This window comes from Rhinoraja longicauda, chromosome 20, assembly GCF_053455715.1.
Source record: "Rhinoraja longicauda isolate Sanriku21f chromosome 20, sRhiLon1.1, whole genome shotgun sequence".
NCBI lineage: Eukaryota > Metazoa > Chordata > Chondrichthyes > Rajiformes > Arhynchobatidae > Rhinoraja > Rhinoraja longicauda.
The window spans coordinates 33,378,717-33,396,334 of NC_135972.1; the positions used below are offsets into that span (position 1 = coordinate 33,378,717).

Genomic DNA, 17,618 nt, shown 5'->3' on the forward strand with positions numbered 1-17,618 from the left:
AGTGCACTGTGCTATCCGCAACAGTAACCGGGAACTGGGGAAATGTAGAAAGATTTCACTTATGTTTGGACATCCTATTGCTGTTGGTTTGAACGGAGTGGGAGACATTCCAGAAGTTTACCGTGCAGAAAAATATAATGCCATTGGTATTCAGCGATGAATTCCATGAAACTGCTATTTCAGTGGAACTAATGCACTTGCAGATCACATTCAAACACAGACTGCTAGAAGCTGTAAAGAAATCAAGAAAAGAGTCGGGACATTTTCAACCGGAAAGATTATGGAAGAAATATTTCGCTGGTTTATTGTTAACCCTTTGCCCTCATTGTAAATGAAAAAGCAGGCCCCATTAAAATGAACAATTCATGGAAGAAAGCAGTACTCCTGGTTGAGCAAACAGTTAAAGGCATATCAACTTCCAGCACAGATGGCTTTTCACTGGATCAAAATTGTAACCCAGCTGCAGAAAACATGTTTGATGTATTTTCCTCATAACAACAGTGGGCTTCCACTTTTTTGGCAAAAAAACTAAACTCTTAATAGCCTAGTGCCATCTTAGTAGTAGAGAACTGTTCTTACCACCTTGTTCCATCCACAGAAACGCAGTTAGAGATGTTTGATTCCCATGACCATACTTGGTATATGCTTTCACAGAGATGTTATAAGGAGAAAACGTCTTTAGGTTTTCTAGATAAGTGTTAGTTGCTGTACTGTTCAGTACAAAGGAATCAGTAGAATTGACATATATGACTTCATAGTATACAATAATTCCATTTGGTGTCTCAGGAGGTGACCAGCTCAAGTGAACAGTTGTTGCTGTGACATTATTGAAGGTTACGTTTTCAGGAGGTGTCTCTGGTTCTGTGTGATACAAAATAAAAAAACATAACTGTGCTTTTCAAAGATTGTTTTGGAAGTATTTACAGCACTTAATCACTGGACTGGATATTTAAATTGAATTCATGTAAAATAGAGAAATCTGCAGGTTCAATGAGAATAAATCCAAAACTTACATTTTAAACAGCTGAACAATAAAATTGCAATATGTATTACCAAGATTCAATCTGAAGATCTCAAAACAACAGCAATGTCACATAACGAGTTGGATGAGGAAAGCGTCCATTGGTAGATTGTGTTCCTTTTCATTATTTTTCTTTATTGTCAGAACAAAAGATGTCATTGTTAAATGAATTCTGCCACTTTTGGCAAGGGGAGGGGGGGGGTGAATTGAAATCCCACTTTATGGGTTAGGTCAAATATCTCAAAGCCATATCTAAATTACTTTAATCCACTCTTTCTACCTTTGATTGGGGGAAGAGTCTGGAAATTACATGAAAAAATGCCTGTAATGCAATATGAGGCTGCCATAATTCTCAGGAAAATCCAGAGATTTACACATATCCATGATACATACAAGTAAAAAGATCCAATGGAAAGCCAGAAGAATCACAAGAAGTTTAATGGCCTTTACTTTTTCAGTCAGTATTCAGGCGGCACGATGGCGCAGCGGTAGAGTTACTGCCTTACAGCACCGGAGACCCCGGTTTGCACCTGACTATGGGTGCTGTCTGTGCGCAATTTGTACGTTCTCCCCGTGACCTGCGTGGGTTTTCTCTAGTTTTCTCCCACACTCCAAAGACGTACAGGTTTGCAGGCTAATTGACTTGGTATAATTGTAAATGGTCCATAGAGTGTGTGGGATAGCATCAATGTGCTGGGGTCGCTGGTTGGCACAGACAACGTAGGCCGAAGGCCCTGTTTCCACGCTGTATCTCTAAAACCAAAACTAAAAAACTAAAGGATACAGTGAGGAAAGACCAACAGGAATGGGCATTCCTGTGGTCGAAACAGATCTCAAGATCACTGGCCTGCACTATCTCCACAAGAAACATGCAGGCACATTCATAATTGTGGATTAATAAATTAAATTTGGTTGGTGGTTGGAGATTTGTGCTGTCTATGGTATTAATGACCTCCCATCACTCAGTGCCCAAGTTCCTAAATGGTCACTTGCCCAAGTTAATAGAAAACAGAAAACAGAAAGTGGGCGGCACGGTGGCGCAGCGGTAGAGTTGCTGCCTTACAGCGAATGCAGCGCCGGAGACTCAGGTTCGATCCTGACTACGGGCGCCATCTGTATGGAGTTTGTACGTTCTCCCCGTGACCCGTGTGGGTTTTCTCTGAGATCTTCGGTTTCCTCCCACACTCCAAAGACGTACAGGTAGTATGTAGGTTAATTGGCTGGGCAAATGTAAAAATTGTCCCTAGTGGGTGTAGGATAGTGTTAGTGTGCGGGGATCGCTGGGCGGCGCGGACCCGGTGGGCCGAAGGGCCTGTTTCTGCGCTGTATCTCTAAATCTAAAAAATATATAAGGAGTCACCCCAATTCATGGCACTGAATATGAATAATCTAATGACAGTAATGAGCGAAGCTAGGATTTCATTAACTTCAAAATGTTACATTGTATCATAGAATTCTTATGCCACAATTGTTATGGCATCTTCTCCTGGAACAATCCCAATCTCTTGCTCATTTCCCACAGCCCTAAAAATCACTTTCCTCAAGTGCTCATCCAACTCACTTTCAAGAGCTTTGAATGATTCTTTACGATCATTCCGATCATTACTGTCCTGCTTAACAGTTTTACCTCAGATCTCCCTTTTATCCTTAAATTATCTTTTTATCCCTAAATTTTAACTTTATGTTCTCTGGCCACATTTCCGTGGAAATGGCTTGTCTCTGCCTTCTCTTATAGTTCAGTTTAGAGTCCACGCCATGGATCGATCACCCGTGCACTAGTTCTATGTTATGTCACTTTCGCATCCTACATACTCGGGGCAATTTACAGAAGCATCTTTGGAGTCTGGGAATAAATCGGAGCACCCGGAAAAAACCAACGTGGTCACAGGGAGAACGTATAAACTCCGCACAGACGGCACCTGTAGTCAGGATCGAACTCTAGCCTCTGGTGCTGTGTAGCAGCAGCTCTACCGCTGCGATACTCTATCTAAGCATGATTTTGTTTAATAGACAATGGACAATAGACAATAGGTGCAGGAGGAGGCCATTCGGCCCTTCGAGCCAGCACCACCATTCATTGTGAACATGGCTGATCATTCTCAATCAGTACCCTGTACCTGCCTTCTCCCCATACCCTCTGACTCCGCTATCCTTAAGAGCTCCATCTAGCTCTCTCTTGAATGCATTCAGAGAATTGGCCTCCACTGCCTTCTGAGGCAGAGAATTCCACAGATTCACAACTCTCTGAATGTAAAAGTTTTTCCTCATCTCAGTTCTAAATGGCCTTCCCCCCTATTCTTAAACTGTGGCCCCTTGTTCTGGACTCCCCCAACATTAGGAACATGTTTCCTGCCTCTAACGTGTCCAACCCCTTAATAATCTCTTATCACATCTCCTCTCAAATTAACTCTATCACATCTCCTCTCAATCTTCTCTTCTCCAAGAAGAGCAACCACAAGGCCTTAGGTTTAACCTTCCATCCCTGAACCCATTCTCACAAATCTTTCCTGCATCCTCTCCAGGAATTTTGTAACGTGTGCAACCAGAATTCCTTAAATAATTGCGTCCTTTATACAAATTCTTTGCTTATATACTGTTTATACTGCTTCTGTTTATCAATTGCAGGAACCAATGTGCTTCATCAACCACCCTTTCTTACCATCTTCGAGAGTTTGTACAAAAACATCATCTTCTCCAGAGACAGCACTTTCCCCGACAGAAGTCGACGCTGTCACTCTCATTTTATATTCTGTGAATTTTTTTAAACCTACAAATTTAAACGGAAAGAAAAACAGACGTTTCTGAGAGAGAAAAAAAACTTAGACTTTATAACACCAAACTGTATAAATTCTGAGATGAATACCTTGAAACTAATCTGGTACAGTGGTCAATGTGGTAGGTGTGAGATTAGTTGTAAATGGTCAGGCGGAACAGTCAAGGTCAGACTCAACAGTGAACTAGGCTACACGCGCTCACATGTGAAAGCTCATATGTTGCACAGAGATTTACAGCATGAATAACTGTTTTCAAAATGCCAGGAGAAAGAAAGCAGCAGAATTTTCTTTCTTGTTTTTCATGGTAATTGACGGTCTTGGAAACTCCTATTAATAATCACAAATTTGACTCAAGATATCAGTTACAAGAAGTGCTCAAATTTTGGATGCAAAATGTTATAATTGGTTTCACAGAAAACTAGGCTATCAGCAAAGAATCACCCGAAAACCCTGAATGGGACCCGAATGAAACCATGCCACCTAGTTTTTTTTATCACTATCCATTGACCTGCATCCAGTTTATGAATGTAGACACAAAATGCTGGAGTAACTCAGCGGGCCAAGCAGCATCTCTGGAGAGACGGAACGAGTGACATTTCAGAAGTCTGTAGAAGGGTCTCGACCTGAAACGTCACCCTTTCCTTCTATCCAGAAAAGTTGCCTCTCCTGCTGTATTACTCCAGCATTTTGTGTCTATCTTCGCTGTAAACCAGCATCTGCAGTTCCTTCCTACACATGCAGTTTATGAATGTCCTTCCGCGAAAGAGCTTCAGGCACAGTTCTCCATTCCTGCAGCCTCCTTTTAGTGGGGAGCTCAAACAAGACCATTTTGCTATTGTTTTGGAGAATTGGATCTTACATTTTTTTACTACAGTCTTTTATGAGGTGTGTTGTAACTGGATAATTTGCCTTTATAATTATACGAGTTAATAACTTCCTGAAGATTTAATCGGTCCTCAAAATATGCCATATTTACATTTAAATGTAATCGCTTTTACGATATACCTGTTAGAGTAATGTTGTTGCTCGTCACTATTCTTTGAAACGCCTCATTTGAGCCTTGCTCCATGGCATACAGCGTGTAATGACTTATTATGCCGTTCAACATAGCAGGCGGATCCCAAAATATCAACATTGATGTGGAAGTGAGATTTTTTAAAGTTACGTTCCGCACTGAACCTGGAACTAAAAATACCAAACAGATCGGTTTAGTCAACTTCAACGATTCCAAAATATAACTTTAACTTCTGGGACAAACATCATGGTTTGCTAAGTGACATACCACATTGCTGAGTCTTTAAAGAAATGCTGCTTGGTGGTCCTTCTCCAACAATGGTGAATGCTGACACTCTGATAATGTAATCAGTATAGGGTACAAGTTCTCTTACAATGTAGGACAGCTGGTCAGATGTCGGGTCAATGACCTGCAGGCTGATTTCACTCTCTGCATTATGTAGCGGGGAAAAAAGAACAACTTCACCATCTCAATCTCTCATTTTTAGTAAAATTCAGAAATGTTGGCTCTTGAAAACAAAATTACCCAGACAGGGAAATGGACGGAACACCAAGAAGCCCAGGAAAAGAAATCCAGTGAGAAATATCATTCACAGATAGAAGCACAATTAAAATAACCAGGTTTCCTCACAGATAGTTAATATTAGAAATTGGTTTTCAATTAAATACAAATAAGGGATTATTGCAGAAAATAAAAATAGTTAAATGTGCTTCATAAACCACCAACCTGCTGTTATTTCTTAAGTCTCTCTTTTGCTTTAGAAAAATAATCAGATTTTACTCATGGCATTAGATATACATTCTTTATAAAATACTTTGTTGACTCTGAAGAGCAAGTGTATACACTAATTACATCACCATGTTACTGAGTCATCCACACCTGTTGTAACCACACACTGGATCGGTGACCTATTTACCTTCAGTGATATTTTGAAGGCCATTATGCAGAAGCCTCCACAGAGGAAGAAATGGTGAAGAGGTTGAAGGCAGGGAAATTTCACCTGCCTTGACAACTGGAATAACTGATCTTCTGCGCAATAATGATCTCAGCTTGAAATTTACGTCGACTGTAGGAAGAGTCTCATGCGGCCCTGTGGGGCTGGCTGTTTTGTGTTTAGTAAAGGATGCAGTGGAGCCAGCAGCAGGCATTGAGTGCATCGTACTAGAGAGTGCTGGTTTAGTATAAGTTGCCGGGGTAGGAAATATCTGCTTGGGTGATGTTAGTTGCCCAAGGAGAGATGCAGACACGCTTTTCTCTGGAATAGTGGATGTTCCTGATAGTTCTGAACTAACAGTGATTATTTTCGCAATCGGTGGAGAAGTAGATGAAGTCACTGCAGGCTCTAAAGATGTGGATTCAGGAAACAGTTCAGCAGAGCCTTCATCAAAGTCTGTAATAATGACTGCATCATTCTCCGAAGTCAACGCATTGGATTCTGTTACCAACGTGCCAGGATACATTGATTCAGTAGAGTTGTTAATTTCCTAGAATGGAAAAAGGTTCCATCAATAAACCTCTCAAATGATTTACATGTTTAAATGGAATCAAATTAAATGGTGTGAAGCACTCACAGTAATCAAAATAATATTAATTCCAGTACTGACGTTAGAGTTAAGTTGAGCCATTTAACTTCTACATTTCACATATATTATATATTATTTAATTTTGCTTACCAATGTTTTACCTTCAATTCTAATTTGATTTTTTGCTGAGAATCTAGTTTAGAAATAGAATAGTTATACCCAGTACAGTTAATGGCTGTTGAATCCAGAGCAGACATGAAGTGCTGAGTACTGCATCCAATTATAATCACTCGCAGTCAATGTCTAATTGGGTAATTGATTGCTAAAATTTGGGAATCTTTTTCAATTGTCATGAATTATTTTTTATCATTTGTTAACAGTCTCTGCTAGTTCCTATATCTCACTCTAAATTCTCAATTTACCCAACAACAGTCTGAAGGAGGGTCTCGACCCTAAACGTCACCCATTCATTCCCTCCAGAGATGCCGTCTGTCCCGCTGAGTTTCTCCAGCATTTTGTGTCTATCACTGCTACCATTGTTTATTACATTGCCTATAACGTACAAAAGAAAAAGTCTCAAAGAGTTTGCCAAGCCAAGGAATGGGAGCATTAATGGTGTGATGTTGAATCTGGTTTAAGAGATGGGTTTTAAGAAAGGATAGTTAGAAAGAGAAGCTTTGTCACAGAGTTTCATAATAGGGCTCCACGTAGCTGCTAAAGTATTTGACAAATTGCCAAAGTTTGGACGGATGGAATTAGGGTTACAGGGTAGACAGGATATCTTCATCAGTGTGGAAGAGGGATTCCTGCATTATAGAGGTAAAACAGTTAGAGTTAGACTTGTCTATTGACCTTCTCCACTGCAAATGGCTTTCACATATTAAACATGAGTACAATAAGCATTGAGAGCCAATGCAGGTTAGAAATGCAGGGTAATGGAAATCTTGGGGAAGAAACAGAATTTGGGGGGGGGGGGGGGTGGGGTCAATGGCAAACTATTACACTGGAGAATAAATAAATGAATTAGATTATTTGAGGCAGTAATGAGATTGTCTGAGGCAGTAATGAGGTGGTCAAAATTATGGATGTAGAAGCAAGGATTCATTATAACTGGAGAAGATAGTGAGTCAACTGTCCACTTTGGGTTATATCTAGATACTAAAACTCTTGTTTGTTTGTTTGTGACTGAACTTCAGCCAAACCTGTACAAGATAGCGCGACAGTTTTAGGCCCACTTTATTCACCGTTGTCGTTTTAATGGTAAAAATGGTAGTTTTATTGAAATTGGTGTTATATTTTTTAAGTTATTCCCATTTTAAAGTTTTTTAAAACCAGCGCATGCGCAGTCGGCACCGGTACTCACGTAAGATGGCCGCCAGACCAGCGCCTACACCTACGTAAGATGGCTGCCGGGTGATTGCGTGTGTGCAGTTGGGGGGAGGATCGTCATTTTCGTTCAGTTCCCACTTCCCGCCAGACACCCGTTTAGTTCCGCGGCCCAAGTGGGGGGAGCGTCACCGCCGCCGCTCCAAACCCCGGGCTTCTCCATCACTGCTAGGCCCCAGAGCCCCGTTGATCCATCACGCTGTCGCCGCTACATCTCCTTCCCGCTCTAAACACAGTGCATCTCCATCATGGCCGCCGCTCCACTCCCCAGCTCCGCTGAGCCATCACACCGCCGCCGCTGCCGCTCTAAACCCGGGGCGTCTCCATCATGGCCGCTGCTGCTCCCGCTCTAAGCCCCGGGCGTTTCCATCGCTGCCGTCACCATTGAGCCTTCAGCCCATCGCCCAGCCATCACCGCGGTCACCGCTGCCGCTCTAAAGCCCGGTCGTCTCCATCGCTGTCTTCGCCGACGAGCCTTCCGCTCCCGCTCAGCATCGCTGCTGCCGCTGTCGCTCTCAGCCACGGGCGTCTCCTTCACCGCTCAGCCCCGGATCCACCGCCGAGCAGTTAAAGGTCAGACTAATTAGACCAAGCGGACCCACTGGGCCCAAACCCCTCCTGCATTTGTGCAGCGCCCGACCCCCCTCCCCTCCGCTCCCCCCCCCCCTCGCCGGGCCTCGCCTCACCACCCGCCGGGCCTCGCCTCGATACGCGCCAGGCCTCTCCGCTCAGCAGGCCTCACCTCGGCTTGCTCAGCCTCGACCTCGCCACCTGCCGGGCCTCATCGCTCGCCGGGCCTCGCCTCGCGCCAGGCCTCTCCGCTCAGCAAGCCTCACCTCGGCTTGCTCAGCCTCGCCTCGCCACCTGCCGGGCCTCATTGCTCGCCGGGCCTTGCTTCGCCGCACGCCGGGACTCGCGACACCGCTCGTCGGGATTCACCTAGCCGGGCCTCTCCTCTCACGGAGCCTCGCCTCGCTGCTTGGCGGGCCTCGCCTCGCTGCTCCTCAGGCCTCGCCTCGCCGTTCCCCGGGCCTCGCCTCACCTCGCCGCTCCCCGGGCCTCGCCTCATCTCACCCTCCCGCCGATCCTCGCCTCGCCACCCGCCGGGCCGTTGTGATTTGCTGTTGAAGACCACTGGAGCAAGTATGTCTTCAATGAAATTAGGTATGTGCACTTTTAAATGAAATTCTTTCTTCATAACTTAGTCGTACATTTTATGATCATTGTTCTTTTATTCAATGTCAAGAGAATTGGGATGTGTACGGATAAAACAAAATAGAAAAACCAAAACAAAACCATTTTTTCCTTGTTGTAAAAAGTGTTTCTGTTCAATAACCTTTCTATAAATACCAGAATGTACTCATGATCGGCCTGACATTGTACATGTAGTCCAAGAACTACAGACTGTTGGAAATAATAGTCGTTTTTCACACATGAATATAGCACAACGTGTTTGCGCATTTGGCGTGCATACTTTTATTTTGCTGAAAAGTCGCATTACGCGCCATATTATGAATTTGATGTAAAATTCTGAATTTTGGACATCAAAATGATGAATTTGTAAAACCAAATGTTGGGAGGTCTGTTCATGAACCATACCGTGACCACACCTCTCCATGTTGGAAGAATGGAAGATGCAGAGATTCCCAAAGCCATTTATCGAAAGCACAATGTGGAAATGATACACATCCTCTGTACAGGAGATGATCTCTAGATATGGGAGGATTTCAGGACATCAAGAAGGATGCCGGGATCAACCTATTACTTCTGAATGGGTGGTGCCCTGTAATGCTCAGCTCTTGAAGTTGTCCAAATGTCACATCAATGTTGAGATATGCTCCTCTGTAAATTCGGTCAAACACGCGTTCAAGTGCACCTTGAAGGGGAGTGATCAAGCAGTTTTTGGAGTTAACAGGGATGACAAAATTGCACAGTACTTTACTGGCAGATACATTGGTCCGTCGGAAGCAGTGGGATTAAAATTCTTGGATTTCCAACTCATGAGAGACGCCCCGCTGTCATTCGACTCCAGGTACATCTACCACAAGAACAACAAGTCGTCATCAGAGTCGATGCTGGTCGGCTGGTGAGAAATGAGGATATCACGAGGACAACTCTAACTGAATTCATGGAATTGTGTTCTCGAGATCAATTTGCAAGAACACTCTACTACGCTGATGTACCCCGGTTTTACACATGGAACAATAAGAAATGGCAAAGAAGGAAGTTTGGGAAGATAATGGAAGATCTTCAAGGTATTTTTGAAGCCAACGTTCTGGGACGCGTGTATACCGTTTCTCCAAGATGTGACCTCTACTACTTGAGACTGCTTCTCCATCACGTAAAAGGGCCAGTATCCTTCGATTCATCGAGGACGCATGACGGACATATTCTTCCTTCAAAGACGTCTGCATAGAAAGAGGTTTGTTGTAAACTGACGACCATTGGCAACAGTCGATGGAAGATGCTGAGCGGACAAGACTCCCCGAAGCAATGAGAGATTTGTTTGTTTTGCTGACGATTGCTGAGATCAACTCTTCTCAACAATTATGGGATCGCTTCAAGAATTCAATGTCTGAAGATTATCTTCAAAGAGAACAGAGAACAATCGATGATCCAAATATCATGATTGATGAGAGGCATCATGATCAGGCTCTGTTGTATATTCAAGACAAGCTTGTGAATTACAACAAGACACTGGGATAGTTTCATGTGCCACTACCAAGACATGGAAGGATGAACCTTGATGGTGACAATCCAGAATTGCTGAGTGAACTGCAGTACAATAGACCTGAACAATAGTGATTTGTTGAAGAGAAGGAGCTTCTGCTGAATGCTGAGCAAAGAGCTGCTTGAAAAGGAATGTTCCTTCAATGTTTTTCATTGATACACCAGCAGGAATGGGCAAAACAATTCTCACCAATTTGATCCTCTCCAAAGTTCGAGGTCAAGTTGATGTTGCTTTTGCTGTAGCATCCTCTGGTATAGCAGCTACATTGATGCCTGGTGGAAGAACTGTACATTCTCGATTCAAGATACCCATCGAAGAGACTGATAATACAATGTGCAACATTGAGAAGAACTCCAACATGGTTCATTTGATCAGGAGTGCGAGACTGATTGTTTGGGACGAGTGCCCAATGATTAGGAGGGAGAGCTTTGAAGCGGTGGACAGAACTCTTCGAGATCTATGCAAAAAGAACGATGAGCCTTTTGGCAGCATTCTTACCTTTTGTTGTGGTGATTTTTGACAACTCCTTCCTGTTGTGAAAAGAGGAAATGATGCTGATGTTCAAAATTCCTGCATCAAGAAATCCTATTAACGTTCAAATTGTTATATTTTGTTATTCACATTTTAAACTTTAATAAATCCCTTTTCCACTTGCTGTGCCCATCAGCCGCCCATGCGCAGTAATACCTCCATGTTCCACGTCACCATGGAAACACGACGGGCGGGAATGGCGGCGCCGCCGGAGAGCCACTAAGAATGGAGGGGAGGAGATAAGGGGAGATGGAGTGGGTGACTGGGGGGTGGGAGGGGAAGGGGGGGAGTAGGTGAGGAAGAAGACGGGTTGCGGGGATGGAGTGAGGGAGGGGAGGGTGCTAGACCAATGCAGAAAAAAACACAATTTTAAAGAAAAATCGCGATTTTCATTGAGATTTAAAAAAAAAAATTTAAACCATTTATTTTAAAGAAAAAAGTGCGATTTTTCCCCATATCACAATGGCAACCCAATGAGTTGTGGGCCCAACGGGTCCACTTGGTCTAGTAGAATATAAAGATTATAAATGGCATGCGATCATAAATCTACCAGAATGTCATTAACAAAATCTAATTTATTGATATCACTCATGTCAGAAAATATGGTATCTTTACAAGTCTGGCACATAAAACAATGTTGTTTACTCTTAATTAACTCTGAAACATGAAAAGGTTCAGAAAGCAAAATGAAGATGTATGGACTCAATTCTTTTATTGAATAATGACAAATTGTATATGCACATGGTTTGAAAAATAAAGCAGCTTAATGTCAATTTTTATTCTCATTTCAGAAGATGATTGCTTTTTCTTCCTTTAGGATGTTGACATAGAAACATAGAAATATTGAAAAATAGGTGCAGGAATAGGCCATTCGGCCCTTTGAGCCATTTAATATGATCATGGCTGATCATCTAAAATCAGTACCCTGTTCCTGCTTTTTCCCCATATCCCTTGTTTCCTTTAGCCCTAAGAGCTAAACCTAACTCTCTCTTGAAAGCATCCAGTGAATTGGCCTCCACTGTCTTCTGTGGCAGAGAATTTCACAGATTCCCAATTCTCTGGGTGAAAACATTTGTCCTCGTCTCAGTCCTAAATGGTCTACCCCTTACTCTTAAAATGTGGCCCCTGGTTCTGGACTCCCCCAAAATCAGGATCATTTGTCTTGCATCTAGCCTGTCCAATCCCTTAAGAATGTTATATGTTTCTATATGATCCCCTCTCGTCCTTCTAAATTGCAGTGAATACAAGCCCAGTCGACCCATTCTTTCATCATTTGTCAGTCCCGCCATCCCAGGAATTAACCTGGTAACCTGGTGAACTCCCTCAATAGCAATAATGTCCTTTCTCACATTAGGAGACCAAAATTGCACCCAATACTCCAGGTGCGGTCTCATCAGGACCCTGTACAACTGCAGTAGGACCTCCTTGCTTCTAAACTCAAATCCTCTCGCAATGAAGACCAACTAGCTTTCTTCACTGCCTGCTGTACCTGCATGCTTACTTTCAGTGACTGATGCACAAGCACTTTGCACCTCCCCTTTTCCTAATCTGACACCATTCACATAATAATCTGCCTTCCAGTTCTTACCACCTAAGTGGATAACCTCACATATATCCATATTATACTGTATCTGCCGTGCATCTGCCCACTCACCCAGCCTATCCAAGTCACCCTGCAGCCTCATAGCATTCTCATCGCATGAAGGCCCAAATGTGCAAAAAGATATAAATGTTCAACACAGATGACAAGAGGATATTGTTTTTGGAAATATTATCCCCAGCCTTCACTCATGCTCTGTCTACATGCTGTCACATGTCAAGTCACATAGAAATCAGACAGCCAAGAAACGAGTAACATCAATGGCTTAACTGAAAAAAATGTTCATGGGGAACTAAATTTGTAAAATATTCATCTATTTTCTATTTCCTTTAGTTATTTTTGGTCACAATTTTTACTCGACATGCAGTATTTCAAAATAAGACATTGTTATGTGGCTTCCTTGAAACAATACAATCAAAACCTACTTCGTTAACCTAGTGGTGGTCTTAATGTCATTGTATTCCTTTTCACAAATTTAATCATCAATTCGAGTAAATAACATTATTGACTCAATATTTTCAGACTATGCTTCATTCTATCAACTTTTCATCTTTGTTTATTACATGGCTTGATAACAATCTGAACTGAAACACTATCTATTTTCTCTTCCCATAGATGCTGCCTAACCTACTGAGTGTTTCCAGTAGTTCCCGGTTTCAACCCAAGAAGTTGCAGAATTGTAGACGTAGCCCAGTCCATCACACAGACCGGATGCTCCACCATTGACTCCATCTACACTTTAAGCTGCTTCAGAAAAGCAGCCAACATTATCTTGTCCTGCTGAGTTACTCCAGCATTTTGTGTCTAGATTCAAAGATATATCCCACTCTGGTCATTCCTCTTCACCCTGCTACCGTCCAGCAGAAGGTACAGACACGAAAGTGTGCACCAGAATACTGAGGAACAGCTTCTTTCCCTCTGTTATCAAGTTTTTGAATGGTCTTTTCCTAAGCTAGGATACTGTCCTACATGGCTTTACCCCATTGTGGACATTGGACTTTGTCAATGGAACTGATGCGCTGAGATGCTGAGAACTATATTCTGCACTCTCTATCTTCCCCTTTCCTTTATCTATTGTACTTGAGTTTGACTTGATTGTATTTATGTACAGTATATCTGATGTGTTTGGATAGCATGCAAAACAAAGCATGTGTACATCTCTACACATGACAATAATAAACCTTGATTTAACTTCAGATTTATGGCATATAAAGTTTTTGTGGTTTTCTAAAACAACCCAGCTTACATAGGTTCAACAACTAATTATTCTAATGTAACAATTTTCTCTATTTGTAAATAATAGGGTATATAACAAAATATCAATAACTTATGTACAGGGTTGAATGATTTATAGTCTCAGCAAAGAAAATTTGGCCCATAAAATCTGACATTCGCAGAGGTATTGTTAAAAAAGAATAAAAACTTACAATATCCAACTGAAATATAATGAAGTTAATACCTGATGATCTTCTGTCAAGGTTATATTTTGCACAGATAGTTGAGACTCCAACAGAATGATAATGATTTGATACTGAATAATTATTCCATTTGGTTGACGAGGCTTTCCCCATTCTATTTTTGCTGATCTGCTTTCAACTTCTGTTGCCTTTAAATCGAACACTTCTCCTGGAACTAAAGAGCAGAGTAATTAGTGTTGACAAAACGTGGTGTGAAATTTGAGCCATAAATATCTATTGGACTAAATGTCTGAAGATGGGTTTCGACCCGAAACGTCGCCCATTCCTTCTCTCCAGAGATGCTGCCTGTCGGACTGAGTTACCCCAGCATTTTCTGTCTATCTTTGGTGTAAACCAGCATCTGCAGTTCCTTCCTACACAGTACCTATAACAAAATGATTTTTAGTAATATACACAGTATGTTATCAGATTCCTAGTCCATGCTCTGATGGTTAATTTTATTTTGTGAAGCACATTTGATTAAAGGATTAGATATGGTGCTTTGTTGGGGTGTAAGGATTTGGTTCCAAATCCCAAAGCCCCAATGATTTTGGTCATATTGTAGGAAGATCCAACACATGTATCCGGCACATGTATGCCGGAGAAGGTAGTTGAGGCAGGTAGTATAGCTATTAAGAAACAATTAAACAGGTACATGGATAGGGCAGGTTTAGAGGGATATGGGCCAAACGCAGGCAGGTGGGATTAGTGTAGAAGGGACATGTTAGTCGGTGTGGGCAAGGTAAAGCAAATGTTAATCGTCCATGATCCACCACAAGTTGATCAAAGCCTCAAAGGCACAATAGAAATGATCAGATGTCCCACTCTTCGAAGCACAAGAGATCCGCAATGTAGAAATAATCAAAATTGAGGAGAAATATGCAAATAGAACAGAAGAATACCTCATGGATAATATGGATAAAAGCACAATTGTTTTATCCAGCTCAATAAAACAAAATACATGAGAATTAATAATCTTCCTGCGATCAATAGAATTTTCAGAATTCTGTAACTGATTCAGGCTATGGGTCTAAGTCCACATGTTCACATTTGAGAAGCCTCTAAGAAGTAGAACTGTGGAGGAGCAACAACAACTGACAGTAACTCTGAAGCTGCTTCCAATAACATTCACCCCCTTCAGAGGGCTAAACATGATACAGGAGAAAATCTAGAACCTGAGAAGATTACTATAATAGTTCAAGCAGATTTTTCACACTTCGGCCGAACTGGCAGCTGACATGTTGGAAGTGTGCCCATGGTCATTTCATGTTTCAGTTCCCCAGCTTCACAGATGCCTGCAATTAATATTGGCCATCGACTAATCAAACATCTGATAAAATATTAAATCCTGTTTTGCAGCAATAATTGGAAAACAGAATATAGTTTTGTTTTATTTATCAGTACTGAGAGTAGTATTCTTTTACATGAGAGCAGTATTATTGTATTTTTCTTTCTCTTTAATTTCTGTCAATTACTGCCATCTAATGGTGGCAGATTAGCAACATTTGTAATTTTACTCCAAAGGGAAACTTCAAATGCAAAGCAATCTCACAACAAAAAAAAATGTGGCAATGCTGTCCACTTGATAATCACACAAATTACATGAAAGAGAGAAAAACAATAATGTAAAGAAATTAATTATTGACATTGTATTCTATATACAATTGAAACAGCATTCTGTATTGTTTCCAAGTAAAGGGCCTGTCCCAGCTTCACAGATGCCTGCAATTAATATTGGCCATCGGCTAATCAAACATCTGATAAAATATTAAATCCTGTTTTGCAGCAATAATTGGAAACCAGATTGTTTAGGCGACTGTCATAGTCTAGCAGGTCGCCGAAAAACTGTCGACTGGACCCTCCCTTACGATAATGTTTATGACAAGCTACCGCAACCGACCACCTAGTCGACGTCAGGCTACGGCAAGCTACCGACAACCGGCGACCCAATCATCGCGACTTAGGACGTCCACCTACGACCGCACCTACGACAACCTACGACCACACAGGCGGCAACCTACGACAACTGAAGTCAACCTACGTCCACCCGCGACAAGCTATGACAAGCTAAGACCCTGTCAGCAACAACTGAAGATAACTGAGGGCAATTCATGTCATTTTGGCCTCCAGTTTTGACACCGATACTTGTCGCCGGTTGATGTAGGTTGACGTAGGTAGTCGCCGATGGAATTCACTGAAGTCAGCACCGGCGACAACCTACGACAGCACCTACGTCAGGAGACGTCAAGCTACGATCATTGGCGTCAAACCAAAAGTCGCCGACATTTTTTAAACATCTCAAAATCCAGCGACTCTTTGGAGACGACTCATGACCGTACAAGCGACACCCCGGCGACCGTGTGGTGACAGCCTAGTCACCTGTAGTCGCCTAAAAAATCACCTAAGTGGGACAGGCCCTTAAGAATTCCAGGAAGATATTTCAAATAAACTGCACACTAAGTGGATCAGAACATAGGAAAGGAAGTTTGAAACCCCGCATAAACTGGCCAATAATAGCGTGATCTGCCAAGTGTTGACACAACATACGCTCAAGAACTAGTACCTCATCTTTCTTCAAGAATCTTTATTGCGTTTTTGGCTCTATCATTGATTATGACATCCTTATCTAGAACTCCGATTTTTCCTCTTTTTCAAGAGGGCGAGGGTAAGAAACACAATTTTTGCTTGACCCAAGTGCTTCCTGAGAATACACTGTGTTGACAGGGTGGTGTGCATTCTTTTAGTGAAATAGCTTCTTCTACTTGGCTTCTCAGCTGTAGGAAACTTCCTTTTTACCCATTTCACCGGTTTTCACTGTGACAATAATAAACAAACACCAACTTCCCCTTTGTATTGTGCTATTCACCAACAGCATAATTTGTTCAAATATTCTGTGCCTCACAAACATCTTCCATTTTATTAACTCAGTCAGTGTGCCTAAGGTTGCAGCCTACTTATATTATCTGCTATTTAACAGTTTCCTACATTTCATACAGATTTTCATTCATAAAAGAACACAAAGTGCTGGAATAACTCAACAGGTCAGGCAGCATCTTTGGAGAACATGGATAGGTGACGTTTTGGGTCAAGACCCTTCTTCAGACTTTTCATTCAATTTACTTCACTGAGACATGTGTTTGATTCTCAACATTTTTATATTATTAATGTAATGTAATTCATCTGTAGTTTCTTTTGGTTTCAAGAAGTCCAAACCTGAAACCTTAACTTATCTGTTTCCTCCACAAATAAAGCCTGAATTTCCTCTTGTTTCTGCAGTTCCTAATATCAGCGTGCTTTTATTTTGTGTTGTTTTCTTAGGTTTAACATGAATGACAACACATGTCCAACAAATGTTGGTAATTTCAGAATCATATAAATGTTATCCTTGCATATATCCTGGCAAGCCATGTAAGAATTTTGTACATTCAGTGAAACACTTCTCATTCTTCTAAGCTCAATGGAGTGTAGGTCTAGTCTTCATTAGTTTTCTTTGGCCATTTAATCCATCATTTCAGGAAACAATCTGGTTAACCTTCATTGCACTCCCTCTATTGCAAGTACATATTTAGGAAAGAAAATG

At 41.8% G+C, this 17,618-nt stretch overlaps 1 protein-coding gene across 1 annotated transcript in view; it reads right to left on the reverse strand.

The window, feature by feature from the left end:
- Positions 1-17,618, reverse strand: part of ptprq (protein tyrosine phosphatase receptor type Q) — a 151,571-nt gene that overhangs the window by 83,956 nt on the left and 49,997 nt on the right. The window contains exons 22-27 of the mRNA XM_078416669.1: positions 14,041-14,213; positions 5,811-6,294; positions 5,078-5,239; positions 4,801-4,980; positions 3,681-3,788; positions 583-861 (exon numbers count right to left, since the gene is read on the reverse strand). Coding sequence (XP_078272795.1) covers positions 583-861; positions 3,681-3,788; positions 4,801-4,980; positions 5,078-5,239; positions 5,811-6,294; positions 14,041-14,213 — 1,386 coding nt within the window. The remainder of the gene's footprint in view (positions 1-582; positions 862-3,680; positions 3,789-4,800; positions 4,981-5,077; positions 5,240-5,810; positions 6,295-14,040; positions 14,214-17,618) is intronic.